General features: G+C 45.2%; 1 protein-coding gene across 1 annotated transcript in view; it reads right to left on the bottom strand.

Annotated features, from left to right (window-relative positions):
* Window positions 1-21,554, bottom strand: part of Srpk1 (SRSF protein kinase 1) — a 44,961-nt gene that overhangs the window by 22,501 nt on the left and 906 nt on the right. Inside the window, exons 3-6 of the mRNA XM_052744425.1 lie at window positions 4,256-4,374; window positions 2,357-2,465; window positions 1,621-1,708; window positions 757-844 (exon numbers count right to left, since the gene is read on the bottom strand). Coding sequence (XP_052600385.1) covers window positions 757-844; window positions 1,621-1,708; window positions 2,357-2,465; window positions 4,256-4,374 — 404 coding nt within the window. The remainder of the gene's footprint in view (window positions 1-756; window positions 845-1,620; window positions 1,709-2,356; window positions 2,466-4,255; window positions 4,375-21,554) is intronic.

Here is a 21,554-nt window from a genome sequence, read left to right on the forward strand (position 1 = left end):
CCCACCGATACAGAGAATTTCTCCTTCACTGGTGGGTGCTGAGCAAGCAGTTTCAGGTTTTCATCTCAGGACATTACTTCCACTGTGAGCACGGCTGACTGTGGATCACTGCACATCAAATGTAGCTACCCATAAAGAAAATTTTAGAGTTTCTTCCAAATCTTAACTTAGACTTGCTGAGTTCCTTCTTATGATAGGAATTCTTATGAAAAAAATTCTTTTTTAAGTATCTATCTTACTTTATGTGTGTGTTGTTTTCCCTAAATGTATGTATGTGCTGTGGGATGATCCTTCTGTACACTGTGAATATGTATTGTTCCATTGGCTGATAATAAAGCTGTTTGTTTGGTCTATGGCAAGGCAGGATAAGGTTAGGCGGGACAATCAAACTGAGGACTCACTCAGATGAGGAAGAGCAGAGTCGAGAGAGACAAGCCTGCAGCCCAAGAAGCAAAATGCTAGAGGACCGTAAAGCCACGGCCACGTGGCAATACATAGATTAATAGAAATGGGTTAATTTAAATGTAAGAGATAGTTAGTAATAAGCCTGAGCCATCAGCCAAGCACCCACATGACATCTCCCAACTGTCTGTAACTCAAGTTCCAGGTTATCTGACGCCCTCTTCTGATCTCTGCAGGCACTGCACACATGTGGTGCACACACATACATGCAGGCAACACACCCATAGGCATAGTTTAAAAAAATAATAAAATTGAAAAGAAAGGAAAAAAACGAATTCAGTTCTTAAAGGATACGTGTTCCGTTAACACCTGATATCTTAAAGTCATCTAGCAGCTGAACAACCATTTCTCCATTTGGATCGTTCGGGTCTGAATTGCGAACCTGTATTGGGAAGAAGCCATGTCAGCACAAGTGAAGCAATCCAATGGTCAGTCAACAGGGAGAATCAGGCTGGCAGAGCCTCACCAACACACTGCTGTTACCCCAGTTCACTACAAAAAGGACAAGAAAGGCTTCTGGTAAGATAAACTTGTGTTTCTGGTATAAACCCAATCAAAGATGTTGTTATGTGTTCTAGACCAGAGGTTCTCAACCTATGGGTTGCAGCCCTCGTCAAACCTCTATCTCCAAAAACATTTACATTATGATTCGTAATAGTAGCAAAGATACGTGAAGTGCAAGGAAAACCGTTTTCTGGCTGGGGGTCGGCACACCATGAAAAACTATACTAAAGGCTGCAGCGCAGGAAGGCTGAACCACTGCTCTAAGCTGTCTCTTTAGACCATCTTACTATGCAGCCTTGGAGGGCTTCGAACTGAGACTGGTATGTCTCTGCCTCCAAAGTGTTGGGTCTAAAACAGTGCACCACACCAGGCAGCCTATGTTTTTTAACATAAAGAAGGCATTACAACTTATATGACTTTTCTTTTGACCAGAGTATGAAAGACACTCATGGCAGTGCTCTGTGTCATATAAAATACGCTCAATAAAAAGTTCTGCTTACCTGAGATGATGGTGTGTGCCCACCTGTAAGATGAACCTACCCACTGAATTGATCAATCCCTACAACACACAGGGAGCCCGAGTCTGCAGAAGCCCTGTCTATGAGATGGATGCTGAGAAGACTGGCACAGGCCCCACGGCGCCCTCACACTTACCGACTTCAGCAGCCGGATCTCATCCAGTGCTGTTTCTGTGTAATGCTCGGCACTTTTAACCACTTTCATCGCCACAAACTTCTTTCCCCTAGAAACAGACGATTCAGACTAAATGATCCGACCTTTACCTGCTGGCTAAGATTAGATTTAGTGGTGACCGAGAAATGAGGACTGTCAGCACCGAAGAGTGGCCCACAATGGCCAGACTGAGCTACAGAAGCCGTGCCAGGTAATCTCAGACATTGAACAGCTTCTCTGAGTAAATGTCCAACTTCTGATTGGGGGACAGCTAAAACTACACCACACAGTTAAGAAAATGCTACAGTACAATCATCTGTCACTGGTTGGTCTAATTACCTAGAACTGTAACTCTGCTCCCGTGGGAAGACAATTATGAATCTCTATCATACAGCGTTAAACGTGTGTACAGCTTGAACTGGGCAGTGCCCCCTGCTTTACTGATTTAGTCAGTCTCTTGCCTCTGGGGTGGAGAGGTGGGTGTGACTGACTCTTCGTACAGAAGGCAGAGGGCTTCTTCAGCGGTGCAGCACTGGCAAGCTGACCACGCTTCTGTAGGAACTCGTGTCATAATGAAACCTATTGTGTATAATTAGCATACACAATCATAAAAAAAAAAAAAAAAAAGAGCCACCCTAGAGACAGACCTCAATCACCTCTTGGAAGTCAGACAACATGAAGACTTATCGAACTCCTTCCCAGAGTCCAGTAAACTTACTGAATATCCCACGATAACCATACTGTTGAAAAGTGTCCCCAGCCCAACTTTCGGATCACATGGTATCTCCCGTTAAATAGATCTCCGATTTTCACAAGATGATAACCTCCTGGAAGAAATGGGGGTAATCAGAGGAACCAGGATGAAGATCTCTCTTACCCTGCATCCTGTCAGCAGTCACGCATTTACTAAAGTCTTGTAAGATCAGTTCAGTATGAGAGACCCTTCAGTCCAAGCCACCAGGGTCCGCTCAGTGTGAGGAAACTGAGCGTGTGACAGTCTGCACCACCGTGGCCTGTGCTCACAGCCCACAATACTATACTGCTAGCCCTCAAAAACTCAACAGATCTTGCCGGGCGGTGGTGGTGGCGCACGCCTTTAATCCCAGCACTCGGGAGGCAGAGCCAGGCGGATCTCTGTGAGTTCGAGGCCAGCCTGGGCTACCAAGTGAGTCCCAGGAAAGGCGCAAAGCTACACAGAGAAACCCTGTTTAGAAAAATCAAAAAAAAACCAAACCAAAACAAAACAAAACAAAACAAAACTCAACAGATCTACAAAACAAACCAATCTTCCAACTGGTCATCTCAAAAATTCTCAAAAGAAAGAATAATCAACACTATTAATTTAACTAAAAAACAGTACACAGTAAGATCTGTTCTTGTAAATATAGGCCAACATGGTGAGTTCCAGGCCAGCCACACAATGAGCCCCAGCCCCAGCCCTCCTAACCAAAAAAAAAAGAAAAGGAAGCCAACAGAAAGTCAGAAAGGCTGCTTCAGGTGCACAGATGATCAACATTTCTCTTTGCTTGTTGGGAAAAGGTCCAATTCTCCCAGCCAGCAAAGTAGATCCTCTACAACGTCAATCTTAAGGACCTGGGAAGTTTCACCAGAACAAGAGGGCAGCTGGGTCTGACTGGCCAGTTATACTCATCTTCACTGCCATAGCATGATAAAAAGGATCACATGGTATTTTTAAAACTCTATATACCAGCTGAAAGATTAAAGGTGTACACCTACAATCCCAGCACACATGGGCCAGACTGAGTTATAGAGCCAGCTCTAGTATCGGTGGACCACACCTCTGGAAATTTCAAAGGTAAACATGGACTGTCACTTTCTTTTTTTTTTTTTAAAGATTTATTTATTTATTATGTATACAGTGCTCTGCTTGCATGTATCCCTGCAGGCCAGAAGAGGGCACCAGATCTCATTATGGATGGTTGTGAGCCACCATGTGGTTGCTGGGAATTGAACTCAGAACCTCTGGAAGAGCAGCCAGTGCTCTTAACCGCTGAGCCATCTCACCAGACCGGACTGTCACTTTCAAAGAGGAAAAAAAAAATTTCTTTTTCTATTTTTGCATTCATTCATTCATTCATTCATTCATTTTTTTGGGGCAGGATCTCTCTACATAGCCTGGCTGGCCTTGAACTCACAGAGATCTGCCTGCCTCTGTCTCACGAGGGCTGGGGTTAGAAGAGTATGCCACTCCTACTTGGCCTGGAAAAAAGAATTTTTTTTTTTTTAAACGGGCTGAGTGTAGGAGGGACCTGATTAGTAACTCCAGGTCCTAGTGTGACCTAGCCCTGCCAACAAGTTTAAAAATTTAATATAACCAGGGGCTGGAGAGATGGCTCAGCAGTTAAGAGCACTGGCTGCTCTTCCAGAGAACCCAGGTTCAATTCCCAGCACCTACATGGCAGCTCACACCAGCAATTCCAGGAAATCTGACACCCTCACATAGACACACATGCAGGCAAAACACCAATGCACATGAAATACAAATAAACCATTTCCCACATCTGGAAAAGATAGACCAAGTAGGCAACAGCAGAACTTGGTTGGTGGTGACAACCACGCACCAGGACGAGGAACACACCCAACACCTTACACGCACCTTTACAGTAGTCATTGGGGTCTTCCTGCTCATCATCATCAGACCCCAGAATCTCCTCCTCCTGCTCTGGGATGTCGCTCTCGGAGTGGGGTGCAGAGCCTCGGTGCTGAGTTTCAGGCCTGAGAAATGACATAACATGTTCACTCTGCTGGAGAGCAGACAGGACCTTAAGAGATGTCACTACCAACCCCTACCCTGCACCATCAGAGGCAGCCTCAGAAAACGGAAGGTAGCATGCCCACAGTAACTAAGGAAGAGCTGGCAAATGGATCCAAACATATCACTGAGAAAACCACTAGATTTTCTTCCCTTTGGAGCTTTATAAAAATACTTACCACAGTACACTCCAGAGACAAACGTGTCCTCTGCTTTTCCTAGACTAACACAAGCTTCCGCCGCTTCTGTGCAGTCCCCCGGGTCATCGTGGGGCTTCCCTTTGGCAGAAGGCTACTTACTCTGGCATTCTAGTTAGCGTGTTTCTGAATTACTACTGAACAGAAAGATGTTTCATTTTCTGAATATTTTATATTGAGAATTCTTTTCTAAAGTTATACTAGGAAGGGGGCAAAATCTTCCCTCTTTGCAAAACTAATGTGAAACATAGAATTTACTGAGTCTGTGTTGTGATGCCCTTTACTCTACGTACTTACTGCTGTGGGATGGTCTGTATGTCAAATGTGTTGCTGATTGGTCAATGAATAAATCACTGATTGGCAGTGGCCAGGCAGGAAGTATAGGCGGGACTAACAGAGAGGAGAATTGAGAGAACAGGAAGCTGGGTGAGGGAGACACTGCCAGCCGCCATCAGGACAAGGAAGATGTAAAGTACCGGTAAGCCACAAGCCACGTGGCAAGGTATAGATTAATAGAAATGGATTAATTTAAGCTGTAAGAACAGTTAGCAAGAAGCCTGCCACGGCCATACAGTTGTAACCAATATAAGTCTCTGTGTTTATTTGATCGGGTTTGAGCGGCTTGGGACTGGCGGGTGAGAGAGATTTGTCCTGACTGTGGGCCAGGCAGGAAAACTCTAGCAACAACTTACTCTACATAAACTATGCCCAGAGTGTTACACAGCAGACTGCTTTCCAAAAGGTTCAGAATGTGTGGCGTATCTGATGAGCTAGAGAAGAGACCGCATTCTCCTGCGTTCGGGTTCTGACACCTCGAGCTGCTTGCCATAGAGGGCTCCAGCCAGTCAGCAAGGCAAACACTGTCCTTTTGCTGGAGTCTCACTGTGCTGCCTAAGTTGGCTTCAAATCCCTGGGATCTAGCCATCTTCCTGTCTCAGCCTCCTGAGTGCCTGTAACAATTGTCTTGAGTCACTACACTCACTGACTTAGCGTTACTTTTAATAGCTGAAGGAAAAAAATTAATTATCCTTTTAAAAATAATGAGTTTGCTTTTCAATCATTTGTTGATTACAGTTTTTTTTTTCCCTCAAAAGACGCTAACAGAAAAAAAAGTTGAATACAAAACTAGTTACGTGGTATTGAGACAAACACCTTGGTGGGCATCACTAGTAATTTAGGTTTTTGATGGTCAGTCCAAATTTGCTCAATTCTTATGTATGTTTCTGTCCTCCAGGGCACATAGACAGATATAAAACTCCTAACTGATTAAACGTTCATTGTTAATGAAAATGTCTTTCAAGTAACCAACTAACTCACTTTTAAAATTTACATCTACTCTGTATAGAAGGGAGCAGGCATGCACATACGTGTGTGTGTGTGTGTGTGTGTGTGTGTGTGTGTGTGTGTGTGTGTGTGTGAGAGAGAGAGAGAGAGAGAGAAAGGACAACTTGCAGCGGTAGGTAGACTCCCTTCCCTCACCATGGGGGTTTGGGGATTACACTCGGGTTAGGCTGGACAACAGGCAGCTCTAACAAGCTTGCTGGCTTAAGTGGAAGAAGTAAATAAGAGCTCTCAAACTCCAGAATAAAAGTGCTGGGCAGTGGGGGCACACGCCTTTAATCCCAGAGGTAGGAGGATCTCTGTGAGTTCAGGGTCAGCCTGATCTACAGAGCGAGTTTCAGGCCAGCCAGAGCTACAGAGAAACCCTGTCTGGGGTTTCAAGGGGGACAAAACACACACACACACACACACACACACACACACACACACACAGTAAAGTGGACACTACACATTCCCTCTTACAATTCAGATAACAAGAACTACAATTGTGAAATTTTTAAAAATTGGTGAGATATCAGTTCTGAAAACCAGACCTAAAAAGAGTAGAATGTTAAGAGTCCTACAAGCACCATGGAAATGATGATCAAAATTATTTTCAGAAAAAAAAATGTTTCCTGAAGAGGGCTTTGACTTACAAAATTGAGCAAAGTTCCACTGTCAGTTAAAGGATTCAAGGTGTGGGGCTGGAAAACGGCTCTGTGAGAGCACTGGCTGCTCTTCCAGAGGACCCAGGTTCAATTCCCAGCACACACGGCAGCTCACAACTCTAACTCCAGTTCCAGGGGATCAGACACTCTCACACAGACATATATTCAGGCAAAACAGCAATTCACATAGAATAAAAATAAATCATTTAATTTAAAAAAAAAAGGATTCAAGACTCAGCGTAAAATCACTCAGCAATGTCAAGTCCAAGTCTTCTCCCCACGCAGGTGGAGACAGTCTTACTCTGAACTAGGATCTTCAGAACGCCTCGATATTCAGAATGGATTGTCTCTAAGGAGAAGTTCAAGCTAACCGAGTGTCAGTATGCACACGCGGTCTCCCTGTGCTGCTGTGGGGCTCGGCCATCTTCCCCTGCAGTCGCTCAATTCACCCGAGCTCTTCAGGCACTCACGTTTGAAAACTAGGAGCTAAATTAAGATGTCTCAAGCCCTTGTTTTAGCTTCATGTTTTACTATCAGTTTGGGTATAAAATGTATTGATCTAAAACCCTGTAGTCACCTCCTGAGTCTTTTTAAAAGAGGACTAAACCTGGAACTCTTGATAATCCTCCTGCCTCAGGAATTACAGGAATCACCAAAGCCCAGGTGCTGAATGTTTGTGAGCTTATTTTACCGAGTACTTGGGCCCTTTGTGAACTGGGGACCAGGGCTTGGGAAAATGGCCCACCCTGAGAATTCAGTCCTCTTAGTTGGAATTCTTTCTAGCCGGCGCTCCAGCATGTGCCAATTACATTCTCTCTAGCTCTCCTGCTCCTACTCCTTAGAGCTGTCCTGAGTATTCCCAGTCTCCTACTTTGTTTTGCTCACTCTATCTCCCAGGCCCCTTCACTGTTTTCATGATGCCCCGCCTCCTCCGAGTTCTGAAATCACTCAGGATTTTTAATAATGCTTCCACGTGACACCAAAGAACACCACACAATTAAGAAAAGCTTTTCTCGGGGGCTGGAGAGATGGCTCACTGGTTAAGAGCACTGACTGCTCTTCCAGAGGACCACAACTGTTTGTTACTCCAGTTCCAGGGGGCCCAACACCCATGGCAAAACACCAATGCACATAAAATAAAAATAAATAATTTTTTAAAAAAGACAAAACCAGCCGGGCGGTGGTGGCGCACGCCTTTAATCCCAGCACTCGGGAGGCAGAGCCAGGCGGATCTCTGTGAGTTCGAGGCCAGCCTGGACTACCAAGTGAGTTTCAGGAGAGGCGCAAAGCTACACAGAGAAACCCTGTCTCGAAAAACCAAAAAAAAAAAAAAAAAAGACAAAACCATGGGCTGGAGAGATGGCTCAGAGGTTAAGAGCACTGACTGCTCTTCCAGAGGTCCTGAGTTCAATTCCCAGCAACCACATGGTGGCTCACAACCATTTGTAATGAGATCTGGCACCCTCTTCTGTATACATAATAAATAAATAAATCTTAAAAAAAAAAAAAAAAAAAAAAAAACTGTTGAAAGAACTATTTAAAAAAAAGACAAAACCAAGGCAGGAAGAGAAACAGGAAACAGACACATTTAATATTAGAGTCTCACAATCAATTAGATCCTCAAAGTAGGAAGATAAAATAACCTCTGAGGGGCACGAAGAGACTTCTATGTTGGACAGTGTTACAGCTCAGGGGCAGAGCTCCCCCTAGCATGATGGAAGGGGCAGGGATACGGGAGCATAACAAATCTTAGATTTCCCTAGATACTAAAGAGAGTCCTTCCTAGAACAAAGGAGAGTTACAAAATTGGACTTTTAAACTCCTATCTATTTACCATATCAAGGACTTGATATTTATGTTCGAAGCAACAGTATCTCATATCTCAGACTTTAAGAACTTTAAGAACTCAAAGTATGTAATAAAAATTTAAGTAGGGGGTTTGCGTAGTGTAGTGGTCATCACGCTCGCCTAACATGCGAGAGTTCCCCGGTTTGAAACTGGGCAGAAACAAGATTACTGGGGGCTAGCGAGATAGCTCAGCGGTTAAGAGCACTGTCTGCTCTTCCAGAGGTCCTGAGTTCAGTTCCTAGCAACCATATGGTGGCTCACAACCATCCATAATTCGATCTGGTGCCCTCCTCTGGCCTGTAAGCATACATGCAGACAGAATACTGTATACATAATAAATAAATAAATGAATTTTTTTAAAAATGTGGTACATCAGTAAAACTCCTAACAGACTTTGGAATGGGCAGCAGGGCAGCAGCAGCAGGCACTGACAGTGCTAGGCTTTCAAAGAAGTCACACAGGGGCTAGAGATGGCGCAGCAGTTAAGCACACTCACTCCACTGAGTCCTGGCCCAGTTCCCAGCACCCACATGGTGGCTCACCACTGCCTGTAGCTGCTGCTACTGCACACATCTGGTACAGAGACACTGCGGCACATGCACATTAAGATACAACAAACACATAAATATGCATCTTAAAATTATTATTTGTGTATGACTGTTTTACCTGCATGTATTAATATGCACCATGTGTGCCTGGTACCCAGAGAGGTCAGAAGAGGGCTTGGAACTGAGTTATAGATGGTTGTATGCCACCAAGTAGGTGCTGAGAACTATAACTGGGTCCTCAACATCACTTTTCCAAAGGGACCACAAGTCAACTGTTTCTATAAAGGAGTATTTGTGTACATACACATTTTCAACAACAATCAACAACACAATTTTTAAGACATTCCTTGTTGGGACAGATCTCAGTCATGATCCTCTTGCCTTTATAAGTAATGAAAAGGAAGTTTATTTCTTGGACCTCCATAGATATGCTGCTGTGGCACACAAGTCCCCACATTCACATAAACTTATCACACACACACACATACACACACAGAGAGAGAGAGAGAGAGAGAGAGAGAGAGAGAGAGAGAGAGAGAGAGAGAGCAATAATGAAATATTAAAAACAAAAACAAACAAACAACTCACTCCAGCCGGGCAGTGTGGTGCACACCTTTAATCCCAGCACTCGGGAGGCAGAGCCAGGCGGATCTCTGAGTTTGAGGCCAGCCTGGTCTACAGAGCGAGATCCAGGACAGGCACCAAAACTACACAGAGAAACCCTGTCTCGAAGAAGAAAAAAAAAAAAAAAGGGAAGAACAAAAACAAAAACAAAAACCCACTCCACTTTTTTATTACCTCACTCAAAATAACAACAAGAGTGAATAAAACAGTTGACTTTCAGCAGTGGAGGGGACAGGCAGGGTAAAGGACTTGGTAAGGAAGATCTGAGCAACCACTTTACTAATCCAGCATAATTCCCAACTACACAGTCTAAATATTTATCCTAATAGCCACAAATAAATGTAGTTTCCGTCAAAGAAACTTCTCTTTGCAACAGATGAAGACCATTATAGGAAACCATAACTAAGCACACTGCAGAGAACTAATGACTGCGTGGTGACCAACCCAGCTGAAAGATCTACAACATAATTCCTACACCTAAGGACTGGGGACCACGGCGGCAGCGACAGAGGAGGAGGTGTAAGAGCCAGAGGAACTGAGACTGCATCTCCTAAAACGCCAGTTACATTCATGCCGTCTCATCAGCACAGCTGCCTAAACAAGACCTGAACAGGCCAGCCGGCTCCAGACGTGCTGACATAGGAGGAGACATTCACAGAGTCTCAACCCTTGACAAGAACTGTAACCAACTAAGGAATGCCGAGAGCTCTTCCCCACACAAGAGCCCTCCAACTGTTATCTAACCCTAACTGTCAGCTCTAAAATCACATACATACAAGTCACATTGTACGTGTTTATGTGTGTATGTAACAACAATCCAAAGAGGCCGGTAATTTGGGATAGTAAAGGGGGGTGCACATGGCAGGGGCTGGGGGAAGAAAAGGGAAGGGAAAATGATATTTTAAATTCCAAAAAAAAAAATTCTTAAAATTTTAAAAAGACTGAGACATGTACATGGTTTTTTTGGTTTTTTTGAGACAGGGTTTCTCTGTGTAGCCCTGGCTGTCCTGGATCTTGTTCTGTAGACCAGGCTGGCCTCAAACTCAGAGATCCGCCTGCCTCTGCCTCCTGAGTGCTGGGACTAAAGGCATGCTCCGCCACTGCCTGGCGACATGTACATGTTTTAACTGCTAAATAAAATTAAAGAAAATAAAAATCCTAAAGCTAAATACAGATGAAAAATAAGCCCAACTATATGTTGGTAAAAGAAAATGAAGAACCTATTAATTGAATTAATTTTGGGTACAGTTCTCCAATTGTACACTTACAAGTTTAACATAACCTGAGGATTCCAGAACACCAAGGAGCCTTGAACTCGGCAGACCTGGTGCTGGTACTGATGTCTAATCCTCAAACTGTCTTGTGTGTTAGAAGAGAGAAAGGAATAAATAAAAGATGCCACTAAGAGGAAGGAGGGAACCTTCCAATGTGCAATGGTGGAAGCTAAAGGCAATCTGGATTGGAAACACCACATACTATAAACAGACACTGTTTCAAAGCAGTGGGGTGTACACCCAATAGGTCTGTCCTGCAGGCCTGCTGATAGGGCCTAGAGACAATGGAAATAATGTCTTGTTTTCTCTATCAGTAAGGTGGCCCTTCAGAGATCTGGGGGATTATCAACTGGGGCAGAAAAAGCATGTGGTGAGCTTGGACAGCTGGCCAGAGTGGAAAGAAACAGAGGGCTACATTTAAGGCTTGAATCATGCTTAAATTCTGGATGCAAACAAAGATGCTGTGAGGGACGTGGGGCATGCTCATGGGCTGGGCCTGCTCAGTATGCACAAGCCTGCGGACTCCATCTTGTCCATTCTAGCAGAGTGAATGCAGAATTGTAGTCCTTAAAGGATAATGCCAGTCTAGACTCGTGCTATGTCATGACCTCTACAACTTTCAAATCGTTCAACAAAAAAAAAGTTAGCACACAGTCAGCTTTACTCATGAAGACACAGAACAGGAAACCACCAAGCGGTCACAACAAGGTCACTTAGGGCCACTAACAGCTACCAACACAAACCCAATACAGAATCTCTGTCAGGGGCAAACACAAAATACATGACATGTGGCTACAGAACCTGTAGTCAGCCACTGCCAGAGGTAAAGAGGTGGATTCCAAAGACCGAGGAAACTTCTGGAAGCTTCTGTACTTTGATCCCAAAGATGCTTTCACAGAAGCATGTGCGGGCAAAACTCAACATTTTACAGTTCAAATACATACAGAGAGAGATGATATGGCAAATGTCAGCAATAGTGAATATGATAAATCATGGGCCTTATCAGAGAAATGTCAATTAAAGTACTAAAATGCCATTTTCACATATCAGAATGTAAAAATGAGCAACATTTTTTATCATGTGTATGCCAACACACAAGTGTGATTGATTGGGGACATCCATGGCAGGTGTGTGGAGGTCAAAAGGCAACTTTTAGGAGTTGGTTCTTTCCTTCAACCACGTGAACTCTGGCGACTAACCTCAGGCCAGCAAACATGGCACCAAGTACCTTCACTTGCTGATGCATCTCCCCAGCCCCAACATGGTTTTTGTTTGTTTGTTTGTTTGTTTGTTTGTTTTGGTTTTTCGAGACAGGGTTTCCCTGTGTAGCTTTGCGCCTTTCCTGGAACTCACTTGGTAGCCCAGGCTGGCCTCGAACTCACAGAGATCCACCTGCCTCTGCCTCCCGAGTGCTGGGATTAAAGGCGTGCGCCACCACCGCCCAGCTCCAACATGGTTTTTTTTTTCCCTGTAAAGGGCTCCTAAACAACTGCCAATGTTAAGATTTAGATGATTAGCCTGGCGGTGGCGGCGCACGCCTTTAACCCCAGCCATTGGGAGGCAGAGGCAGGCAGATCTCTGAGTTTGAGGCCAGCCTGGGCTACAGAGCGAGCTCCAGGACAGGTTCCAAAGCTCCACAGGTGAGCATCATCTCTTAGGGAATAAATGGAGAATGTAGGCATATTAAGGTTTGCTTTTTAAGCATTCACATTTTCATGTCCTATATAGACCACAAGTGTATCCAAGGCACTTTTCTTTCCTCTTCAGCTGCTCTGCCATTCTTTTATTAAAACTAGGTAGCCCTGGCTGGTCTGGAACTCACTATGTATGTAAACCAGGATAATCTCAAACTCAGAGACTGCCTGCCTCTGCATTTCAGAGTATGAGGCCCATGATGCTCTGATCCAAGTCCATTGGGCCTCTGCCCCCCCAGCTTCCCAATGACAGCTGACCGTGAAGGGAGCTGAGCTACCCCAATGGCTCCACAAAAAGTAGTACTTTAGAAAGACTCTTTACCAACAAGGTTTGTTAAAATGTAGCAGCCACAAAGCAGAGGCTGGAGAACTACAGAAGTGGTCCACTGTCACAGCCAAGGTCTCTGGGCTCAGAAGACTTGGTCCTGGTCCCAGTTTATCACAATCCATGACTCTGGGTAAAGTCCTACTTTATGAAGTTCTCTGTTAGGTTGAGGATGTGGCTCAGTTAGCAGGATGCTTGCTCAGCATGTACAAAGTCCTGGGTTCCATCCCCAACACCACATAAAACCAGGCATGACAGGACGTGTAATTTTCAGGGCTGATCTGAAATACACGAGGCCATTTCAAATACAAACAACACAAAGTTCTGTCACAGTGGTCTCACCTGTAAAAAAAGGAGGCAGAAATACTCCTATCTCTCACTGAATTTATGAGAATCCCATGCTCAAGCAATGTTCAAACACAACCTCTAGCAATGTGTGTAGGAAACAGGAAAGGGAGTAGGTGTGCACAGGCGTGCCAGGCACTTTCTGGACACTGGAAATTCAGCCAGGCGCAGAGAAGGGTCTGCCTTCACCGTGTGCACATCTCCCATGAGAGAGAGAAACAAAGACGCCCCTAGGGCTCTAAAGCCACCATCTCCTGTCTCGAGTTCCCCATCGAGGCCCTCTCTCCAGGAAACCCATGTTCACATAGGATATGGCTGAGAAGGGCTACAGAAGAAAGCTGAGTGGGCAAAGGAAGAGTGCGCTCACACTGTTTTAATAGCATTGTGACATTTAAGTAAGGAAGTGCCCAATTTTAACCTGAATAATTCAAGATGGAGGTCCCATAAGTAAGATGACATTCAGACAGGGGAGCCGATTTGGAGTTCAGAAATGATTTCACTAAAGTTTCAAAAGGCAGGCTACAAGCTTAGAAACTGGAGCTGGAAAGACGATGGCTCAGTGGTTAGAGCACTGGCTGCTCTTGTAGAGTTTGGTTTCCTGTACCTGTCACATGTTGGCTCACAACCACCTGTAACTCTAGCTCCAGGGTATGTGACCTCTCTCATCAGGCCATTGTACACACGATGCACAGATATAATGCATGCAAAACACCTACACACATAAAATAAATGGCAAAAAAGGAGGAGAAACTCTCCCCGGAGACTGTTTTTATAAAAACTAAAGGACAACCTTTCGAATTACATATAGCTAAACACAACGCACCCCGACCATTAGACCAGATGCAGATTCAGAGTGTATGCATGCGTATGTGTCAATTCCCTCGGCAGAGTGAACTGGGACAGTAATTAGAAATATCACACAAAGACAGGAAGAGGACCCAAAGAGCTTAGTGCCACTCCAGCTCAATGCTGGCCAGGCCTCACACACACACACACCAGTGTCTTCCAAACCTTGCCATCTCTAGACATGAGCATCCCTAGTTAACACAGCATCAGAGTCAGGAGGGTGGTACACGCCAGTTACTCTACAAAACCTAGATTCTAGCTGACCTCTCTCTTTGCTTCCCTTGTTTGTTTCTGTTTTCTTCAAAACAGGGCTGTCCTCGACTCAGAGATCCACCTGCCTCTGCCTCCCACGTGCTGGGATTAAAGAACACTTCCCTTTAACAGGAGAGTCTGTAGGTACCCCACAGTCTCATTTACTTTGGCATCTTAATAGGCTGGCAAGCCTGGGTCTCACTGTGCAAACACCCATGTAAGCAAAATAAGCTAACACGTAACCTGTTAAGGGAGAAAACATTTCTGACAAGAGGAGTTCTTGAGATGCAATTTTAAAAGCACAGACTTGGCCGGGCGGTGGTGGCGCACGCCTTTAATCCCAGCACTCGGGAGGCAGAGCCAGGCGGATCTCTGTGAGTTCGAGGCCAGCATGGGCTACCAAGTGAGTCCCAGGAAAGGCGCAAAACTACACAGAGAAACTCTATCTCGAAAAACCAAAAAAAAAAAAAAAAAAAAAAAAAAAACACAGACTTAAATTTAATAAAGCCATACAATTAAAATTACAAGTTAACACTGAAATTTTCAGAAGAATTGGCCACTTGAAAAAAAAAAAAACATTTTATGTTAAAATACATTAAGTCCAAAAAGCCTGTAAGAAGGTGAGAAATACAAATATTCCACATGACAAAGGATAAACCATTTATAAATAGCTTTAAGAGTGAGAAAAGGGCCAGGTGGTGGTAGCACACGCCTTTAATCCCAACACTGGGTAGCAGAGGCAGGCAGATCTGAGTTCCTGCCTCACAGGACTGCCAAGGATACACAGAGAAACACACACACACACACACACACACAAATAGGGGGGGAAAAAAGCAAAAAAACAGGGAGAGATGGCTCAGCAGTCATGAGGTCTGGCTGCTCTTGTAGAAGACCAGGGTTCAGTTCCCAGCACCCACATGGTGGCTCCCAATTGCCTGTAACTCCAGCTCCAGGGGACTGACACCTTCTGGTCTCTAAAGGCACTCACATATACATTAATAATAATAGTAGTAATAATAAAATCTTTCGGGGTGCCAGGCGGTTGGTGGCGCACGTCTTTAATCCTAGCACTTGGGAGGCAGAGGCAGGCGGATTTCTGTGAGTTCAAGGCCAGCCTGGTCTACAGAGCGAGTTCCAGGAAAGGCGCAAAGTTACACAGAGAAACCCTGTCTCAAAAAAAACAAAACAAAAAAATCTTTCGGGGCATGATACTGAACACCTTGTGGATCTGTGAAAAAAACAAAAACATCTTTAAAAAGGGTGTAATCAGGGTGTAAAAGGTGTAAAAGGGTGCGGTCCCTGCTTCGTATGCACAATCCCTGGGCTCAATCTTTCGGACAGGGTCAGAGGGCTGCCCTGCAGACTGCCCAGTCTGAAAAGATCCAAGCACTGCTCCTGTGGACTACTGTGCTGAGCCTCGGACTCCAGCACTGGCCCTGCTGTTGTGCAGGCCACCGTCTCAAAGCACTTCCACCCAATTACATGTGCAACTGTTCACTCCCAATCCTCGCCTTCCTGCCTTAGCACCTAGTACATTATGTAACTTTCATACTTAATCTCTTACTTTCCTTTATTTTCAGTTTGTGCATGATGTTTTGCCTGGCTGTATGTATGTGTATCACATGCACACCTGGTGCCCCAGGAGGCCAGAAGAGGGCACGTCCCCCAGAACTGAAGTCAGAGCCCTGATGTGGGCGCTGGGAACTGAACCTAGGTCCTCCACAAGAGCCAGTGTTACCTGCTGAAGCTCTCACTCCGGGCTCACTTCCCCCCTTATTGCTGCATCACAAGAACAGGAAACAGAGACTCTGAAATGGCCAGGGTTGATATAAGCTAATCTGGCTAAATAAAACCTTTCCAGAGAATACATGGACAATATGAATTAAAATCTTTTTTATTTTAAATAATTTATTTAAATTCATTTTATGTGCATTGGTGTGAAGGTGTCAGATCCCCTCGAACTGGACAGTTGTGAGCTGCCATGTGGGTGCTGGGAATTGAACCCAGGTTCTCTGGAAGAGCAGCTAGTGCTCTTAACTGCTGAGCTACCTCTCCAGCCTCATGAACTAAAATCTTTAATATCACTTCTAAGACTCTGTCCTAAGGAACTAGCTATGTGAGCAATATTCCACATCCACCCCAGTTATTTATCTGACCTAAAGTTCAGCCAGAAACTAAAAGGAGTCAACAGAGAGATAAAATATGCAAAAACTACTCATGATGTTAACTGGGGAAAGCACGCCTAATGATTCCATTTGGGGTCTTATAAAGTTTATGTTTGTTGCCAGGTAGTAGTGGCACACTGCTGTGGGACGTTCTGTATGGCAAATGTGTTGCTCTGATTGGTTGGTAAATAAAACACTGACTGGCCAGTAGTCAGGCAGGAGGAAGTCAGGCGGGACAAGGAGGAGAAGAATTCTGGGAAGTGGAAGGCTGAGGGAGACACTGCCAGCTGCCACCATGACAAGGAGCATGTGAAGACACCGGTAAGCCACAAGCCACGTGGCAAGGTATAGATTTATGGAAATGGATTAATTTAAGCTATAAGAACAGTTAGCAAGAAGCCTACCACGGCCATACAGTTTGTAACCAATATAAGTCTCTGTGTTTACTTGGTTGGGTCTGAGCGGCTGTGGGACTGGCGGGTGACAGAGTTTTCTGACTGTGGGCAAGGCAGGAAAACTCTAAATACAGCGCACGCCTTTAATCCCAGCACTCAGGAGGCAGCCTGGCCTAAAGAGTAAGTTGCAGGACAGCCAGGGCTACACAGAAAAACTGTCTCAAAAAACCATAAATAGGGGCTGGAGAGATGGCTCAGTGGTTAAGAGCACTGGCTGCTCTTCCAGAGGTCCTGAGTTCAATTCCCAGCAACCACATGGTGGCTCACAACCATCTGTAATGAGATCTGGTGCCCTCTTCTGGCCTGTAGGTATTCAAGCAGGCAGAACACTGTATACATAATAAATAAATAAATCTTTAAAAAAAAAAAAAAAAAAAAAAAAAAAAAAAAAAAAAACCATAAATAAGTAAATAGATAAAGTTTATGTTTGTTAACAGGCACTCAACTATGGTAGCCCACGTACTGAAACACTCAGTGAGGCTACTCCTTGTGTCTCGATACGGAAACACATCTAAAATGTGGTGAAGAAAGCCAATCTTAAAAACCACCCAAAGGGAGCATGCACACTGTATGAAATGATAAAGAACTAAGTTCCAAGTTTCAGGTATACTGGCTCTGCTTTCTAGATGACACTGTTAGGAACTTTTGCCAATTTTCCCTGATAAACTTTCAATGTGAGAATTTAATTTATGGAAAACAAACAGATAAAAACAGTATCTCCTGCCCAGCTTAGAGTACTAGATCGAGCATACGTGTTTCCCCAGCTCAACCACACAACTAGACCTGCACAACACCTATAAGGTTACCTAATCACACAACTAGACCTGCACAACACCTATAAGGTTACCTAACTCCCAGCACAGTGGAAATGGCTGTCACAACTAACCTCCCAAGCTACAGAACGAAACAGGTGTGAAACCCACTCTTGCTCCTGGGCTCCAAACCATGTGCAAACAACCAATAACTGGAACCTAAAAGCGTACGGCAAACCGAGAAAGGCGTGCAAGCCCTCCTGCACACACCGGAATCCAGTGCTCACAGGGAGAAGGCGCATCATGGTATTCAGAGGTAATACACAGGTTCACTCACAAGCACAAGCTCTTCCTCTCAGGCTTTGTTTGTCCCCATCGAGACATGTGGCTACAGAGCATGCCAGACCCAGGTCCCAGTCCTAGCTTTGCAGATCTCTAAAGAGGTAACTGCCAAACCACCTATAAAGCAAAACTCATCACCACCCAACTATCTAATGTCAGTAAATAGAAAATGTCTAGCCAGGCATGTGGCACACGACTTTAGTCCCAGCACAGAAGCAGGCTGATCCTGTGAGTTCAAGGACAGCCTCATCTACCCAGAGAGTTCCAGGACAGCCAGGGATACACAGATACTCCGTCTTGTTGGGGGAAAAAGAGGGAAGGAAGGAAGGAAGGAAGGGAGGGAAGGGGGAGGGGGAGAAAGGGAGGGAGGGAGGAAGGGGAAGAGGAAGGGAAGGGGAAAGAGGAATGGAAGGAAATGGAAGGAAAGGAAAGGAAAGGAAAGGAAAGGAAAGGAAAGGAGGAAGAAGACAGTCTGAAACAGTAGGGTGGAGAAGAAATTGTTCAAGGAAGTTTACCTTCCCATAACCTTTCAGCACAAAGACCCAAAGGACCCACAGGGACTGTGCTCTGGAGGCAGGAGCAGTGCCCTGGCAGCCAGCTCCATGACCATGGCACACTGCCCCAAGTGCCTGGGTTCTAGTTTTACAGAACTCCACAGCATCCGGACAATCCATTCCTTCAGTACCACATCATGCCTACACTATACTGAGAAGGTGCTAAGACTGTACACGTGAACACTTACTTTTTGTACTGTTCAGTCCTGACCATCTTTCACTACGGTTGAGCTACTGGTCATAAAGGTATGTAAGACTAACTGTGTCCAAGGTCAGCCTGCAATCAGAATGCAAATCAGATCTGCCTTACTCGGAAGACCAAACTGTGGCGGGCCTTCCTGACAGCTTCCTGGCAGCTTAGAGATGCAAAAGAGCCAAGGTGTCAGGAATACAGAGAAACAAGGTCCAGTTACCTGGGCCAGGAGCAGCTTCTAACACAGGACTCTAACCAAGTTAATCAGACTTTTCAACTATTTGAAAAGAGACTGGAGAAACAAGAGGGACGGAGAGTTATAATCAGTAAAATAACTGCTAGCTCTTTATTCTGTAACAGCACAATAGGCAAGCACAGAAATAATTAAGAACACAGACAACAATAAGTTACCTGCAGTAGTGAGCTTAAGAGTAGCTTAACACAAAGTTTAAAAAGCCTGCTTTTGAAAAGGAGTACATGCAGGGCGGGCGAGACGGCGCAGTGGTGCACCAGGCCTGAAGACCCAGGTCCAACCCCTGCAACCTACATGGTGAGAAGAGAACCAACCTCTAAAAGTTGGCCTCTGACCCACACATTCACACCACAGCCCTTGCACTCGAGCAGCGCGCGCACACACACACAAGCAAATGTTCATACACACACACTGCATGTTCAACCTAGACAATCTGCAGTATTGAATATCCGCTAAGTATGTGACCATCCACACACATTCACTCACCAAATGACAGTGTGATTCACCCTAATATCAAAATAAAATCCCATGTCTTTTTTTTTTTTTTTTTTAGGTTTTCCGAGACAGGGTTTCTCTGTGTAGCTTTGCGCCTTTCCTGGAACTCACTTGGTAACCCAGGCTGGCCTCGAACTCACAAAGATCCGCCTGCCTCTGCCTCCCGAGTACTGGGATTAAAGGTGTGCGCCACCGCCCGGCAAAATCCCATGTCTTACACAGGACAGGTGGCCTGGGATATGTAACGTCTAAAAACAAACCAAACAGGTGATTAGCTAGCTAAGCATGATGGCACAGGATCAGTAATCCTATCATTCTGGAGGCTGAGGCAGGAGGATTACTGCAAGTTCAAGACTAGCTTAGGCTACATAGTGAGACTCGATTCAAAACCCTCTGAAACCGAGGGTGGTGTCCAATGCCTCTAACCCCAGCACTAGGGAGGCAGATTTCTGAGTTCAGCCAGTTTGGTCTACAGAGTGAGCCCCAGGACAGTCAGGGCCACTCAGAGAAAAACCAAAACAACAAAATGAGAGCGGGGGGGAAAAAAAAGAACTCTTTTAAATGATTAATAAAATAATTTCCTCCTTCCATCAGAAAGCACGTTATGAAACACATTCACACGGCTTCCCCAACAGGCACTGAAATCCCAACTGCATACAAGAGCTGGGTTAGCCCCTTGCTGTTTCTATTAACCAATTAACGTAAGATTAAAAACTAGTTCTGCCTGGAGCATGCCTTTAATCCCAGCACTTGGGGAGGCAGAGGCTGGCAGATCTCTAGGCCTTCGGGCCAGCCTGGTCTACAGAATGAGTTCCAGGACAGCTAGGATTGTTACACAGAGAAACTCTGTCTTGAAAAAAACAAAACAAAACACCTAGTTCTGAACAGTCCCTAAATAGAAATCAACACAAGAACCTGAGCACATCTGCCCACACCACGGTCAAGTGCTTACAAAACAAAAAAAATTTCCTAAGACACACAACAGAAAATGGAGCAAGAGGTGACAGTCACTTACCTCTGGTCCTACTCAAGAAGAAGTCATTTCAAGTCCTTTCCAAACACCAGGGAGCCTCCAAAACAACACACCCAACCCACCCAATCTGGAACTGTCATTCAGCAAGGTGACCTAGGCAGACCTCTAATTTGTGTTAGATCCGTGCAGACTCAACTGGATGGTGCACAGCACAAAAGATCAGATGAGTGGAAAACCACAGAAAATAACGCGCCTGAAATCAAGCGCTGGGTAGAGAACTTTGTAATACGACCTCGAGGGGCTTCTGCAACTAAATGTTAGTATGAGAGCGTTCTTAATGCTACTCCATGCTCACTTGCTTGGCTTGGTGTTGCAAGCATTTTAATCCCAGCACTCTCGAGGAAGAGACAAGCAGGTCTCTGTGAATTCGAGGCCAGCCTGGTCTACATGGAAAGTTCCAGCCAAGGCAACACAGGGAGACTCTGTCTCAAAACAAACAACAACAACAAAAAAGACCACGATTTGCTGAAGCCCTCTACCCGGCGGGTTTCTACCAGGCTGTGCCCTCTCTGCACCACCCCCACCCCCACCACACCACACAACACATCAGATGGGAAAGTGTGGCACTCAGTCCACCAAGCCAGAATCACCCAAACGGCAGGTGTAATTAGTCTTTCGACATAACTGCGCTAACTCTATTCGGCTGAGGACCTGATAACTCGCCAGCCGGTAGTGCAGAATGTAACGTAGTCGGCCCGCACGCTGAAAGAAATGCGCCTCGAACACTAACCAGGCGAGAGAAAGGCTCCCGGTCGCCCTGCTCTACCCAAGCGAGCGTGTGGTTGGCAGGACCAAGAGTAAACAGGGAAAATTCATTCAACAATGTCCTGATGACCTAGCGTGCAGACGGGCATAGGAGGCAAGTGAAGACGCTGCGGAGCAAGGAAGAGCAGAGTTCACAAACAGGCAGGTAATGATTACCAGCTCCGGCCGCCGGCCCACACTGAGGCCTCCTCGGTG

The sequence above is a fragment of the Peromyscus californicus genome, unplaced genomic scaffold (assembly GCF_007827085.1).
Source record: "Peromyscus californicus insignis strain IS unplaced genomic scaffold, ASM782708v3 Scaffold_19__1_contigs__length_69161282, whole genome shotgun sequence".
Lineage (NCBI taxonomy): Eukaryota > Metazoa > Chordata > Mammalia > Rodentia > Cricetidae > Peromyscus > Peromyscus californicus.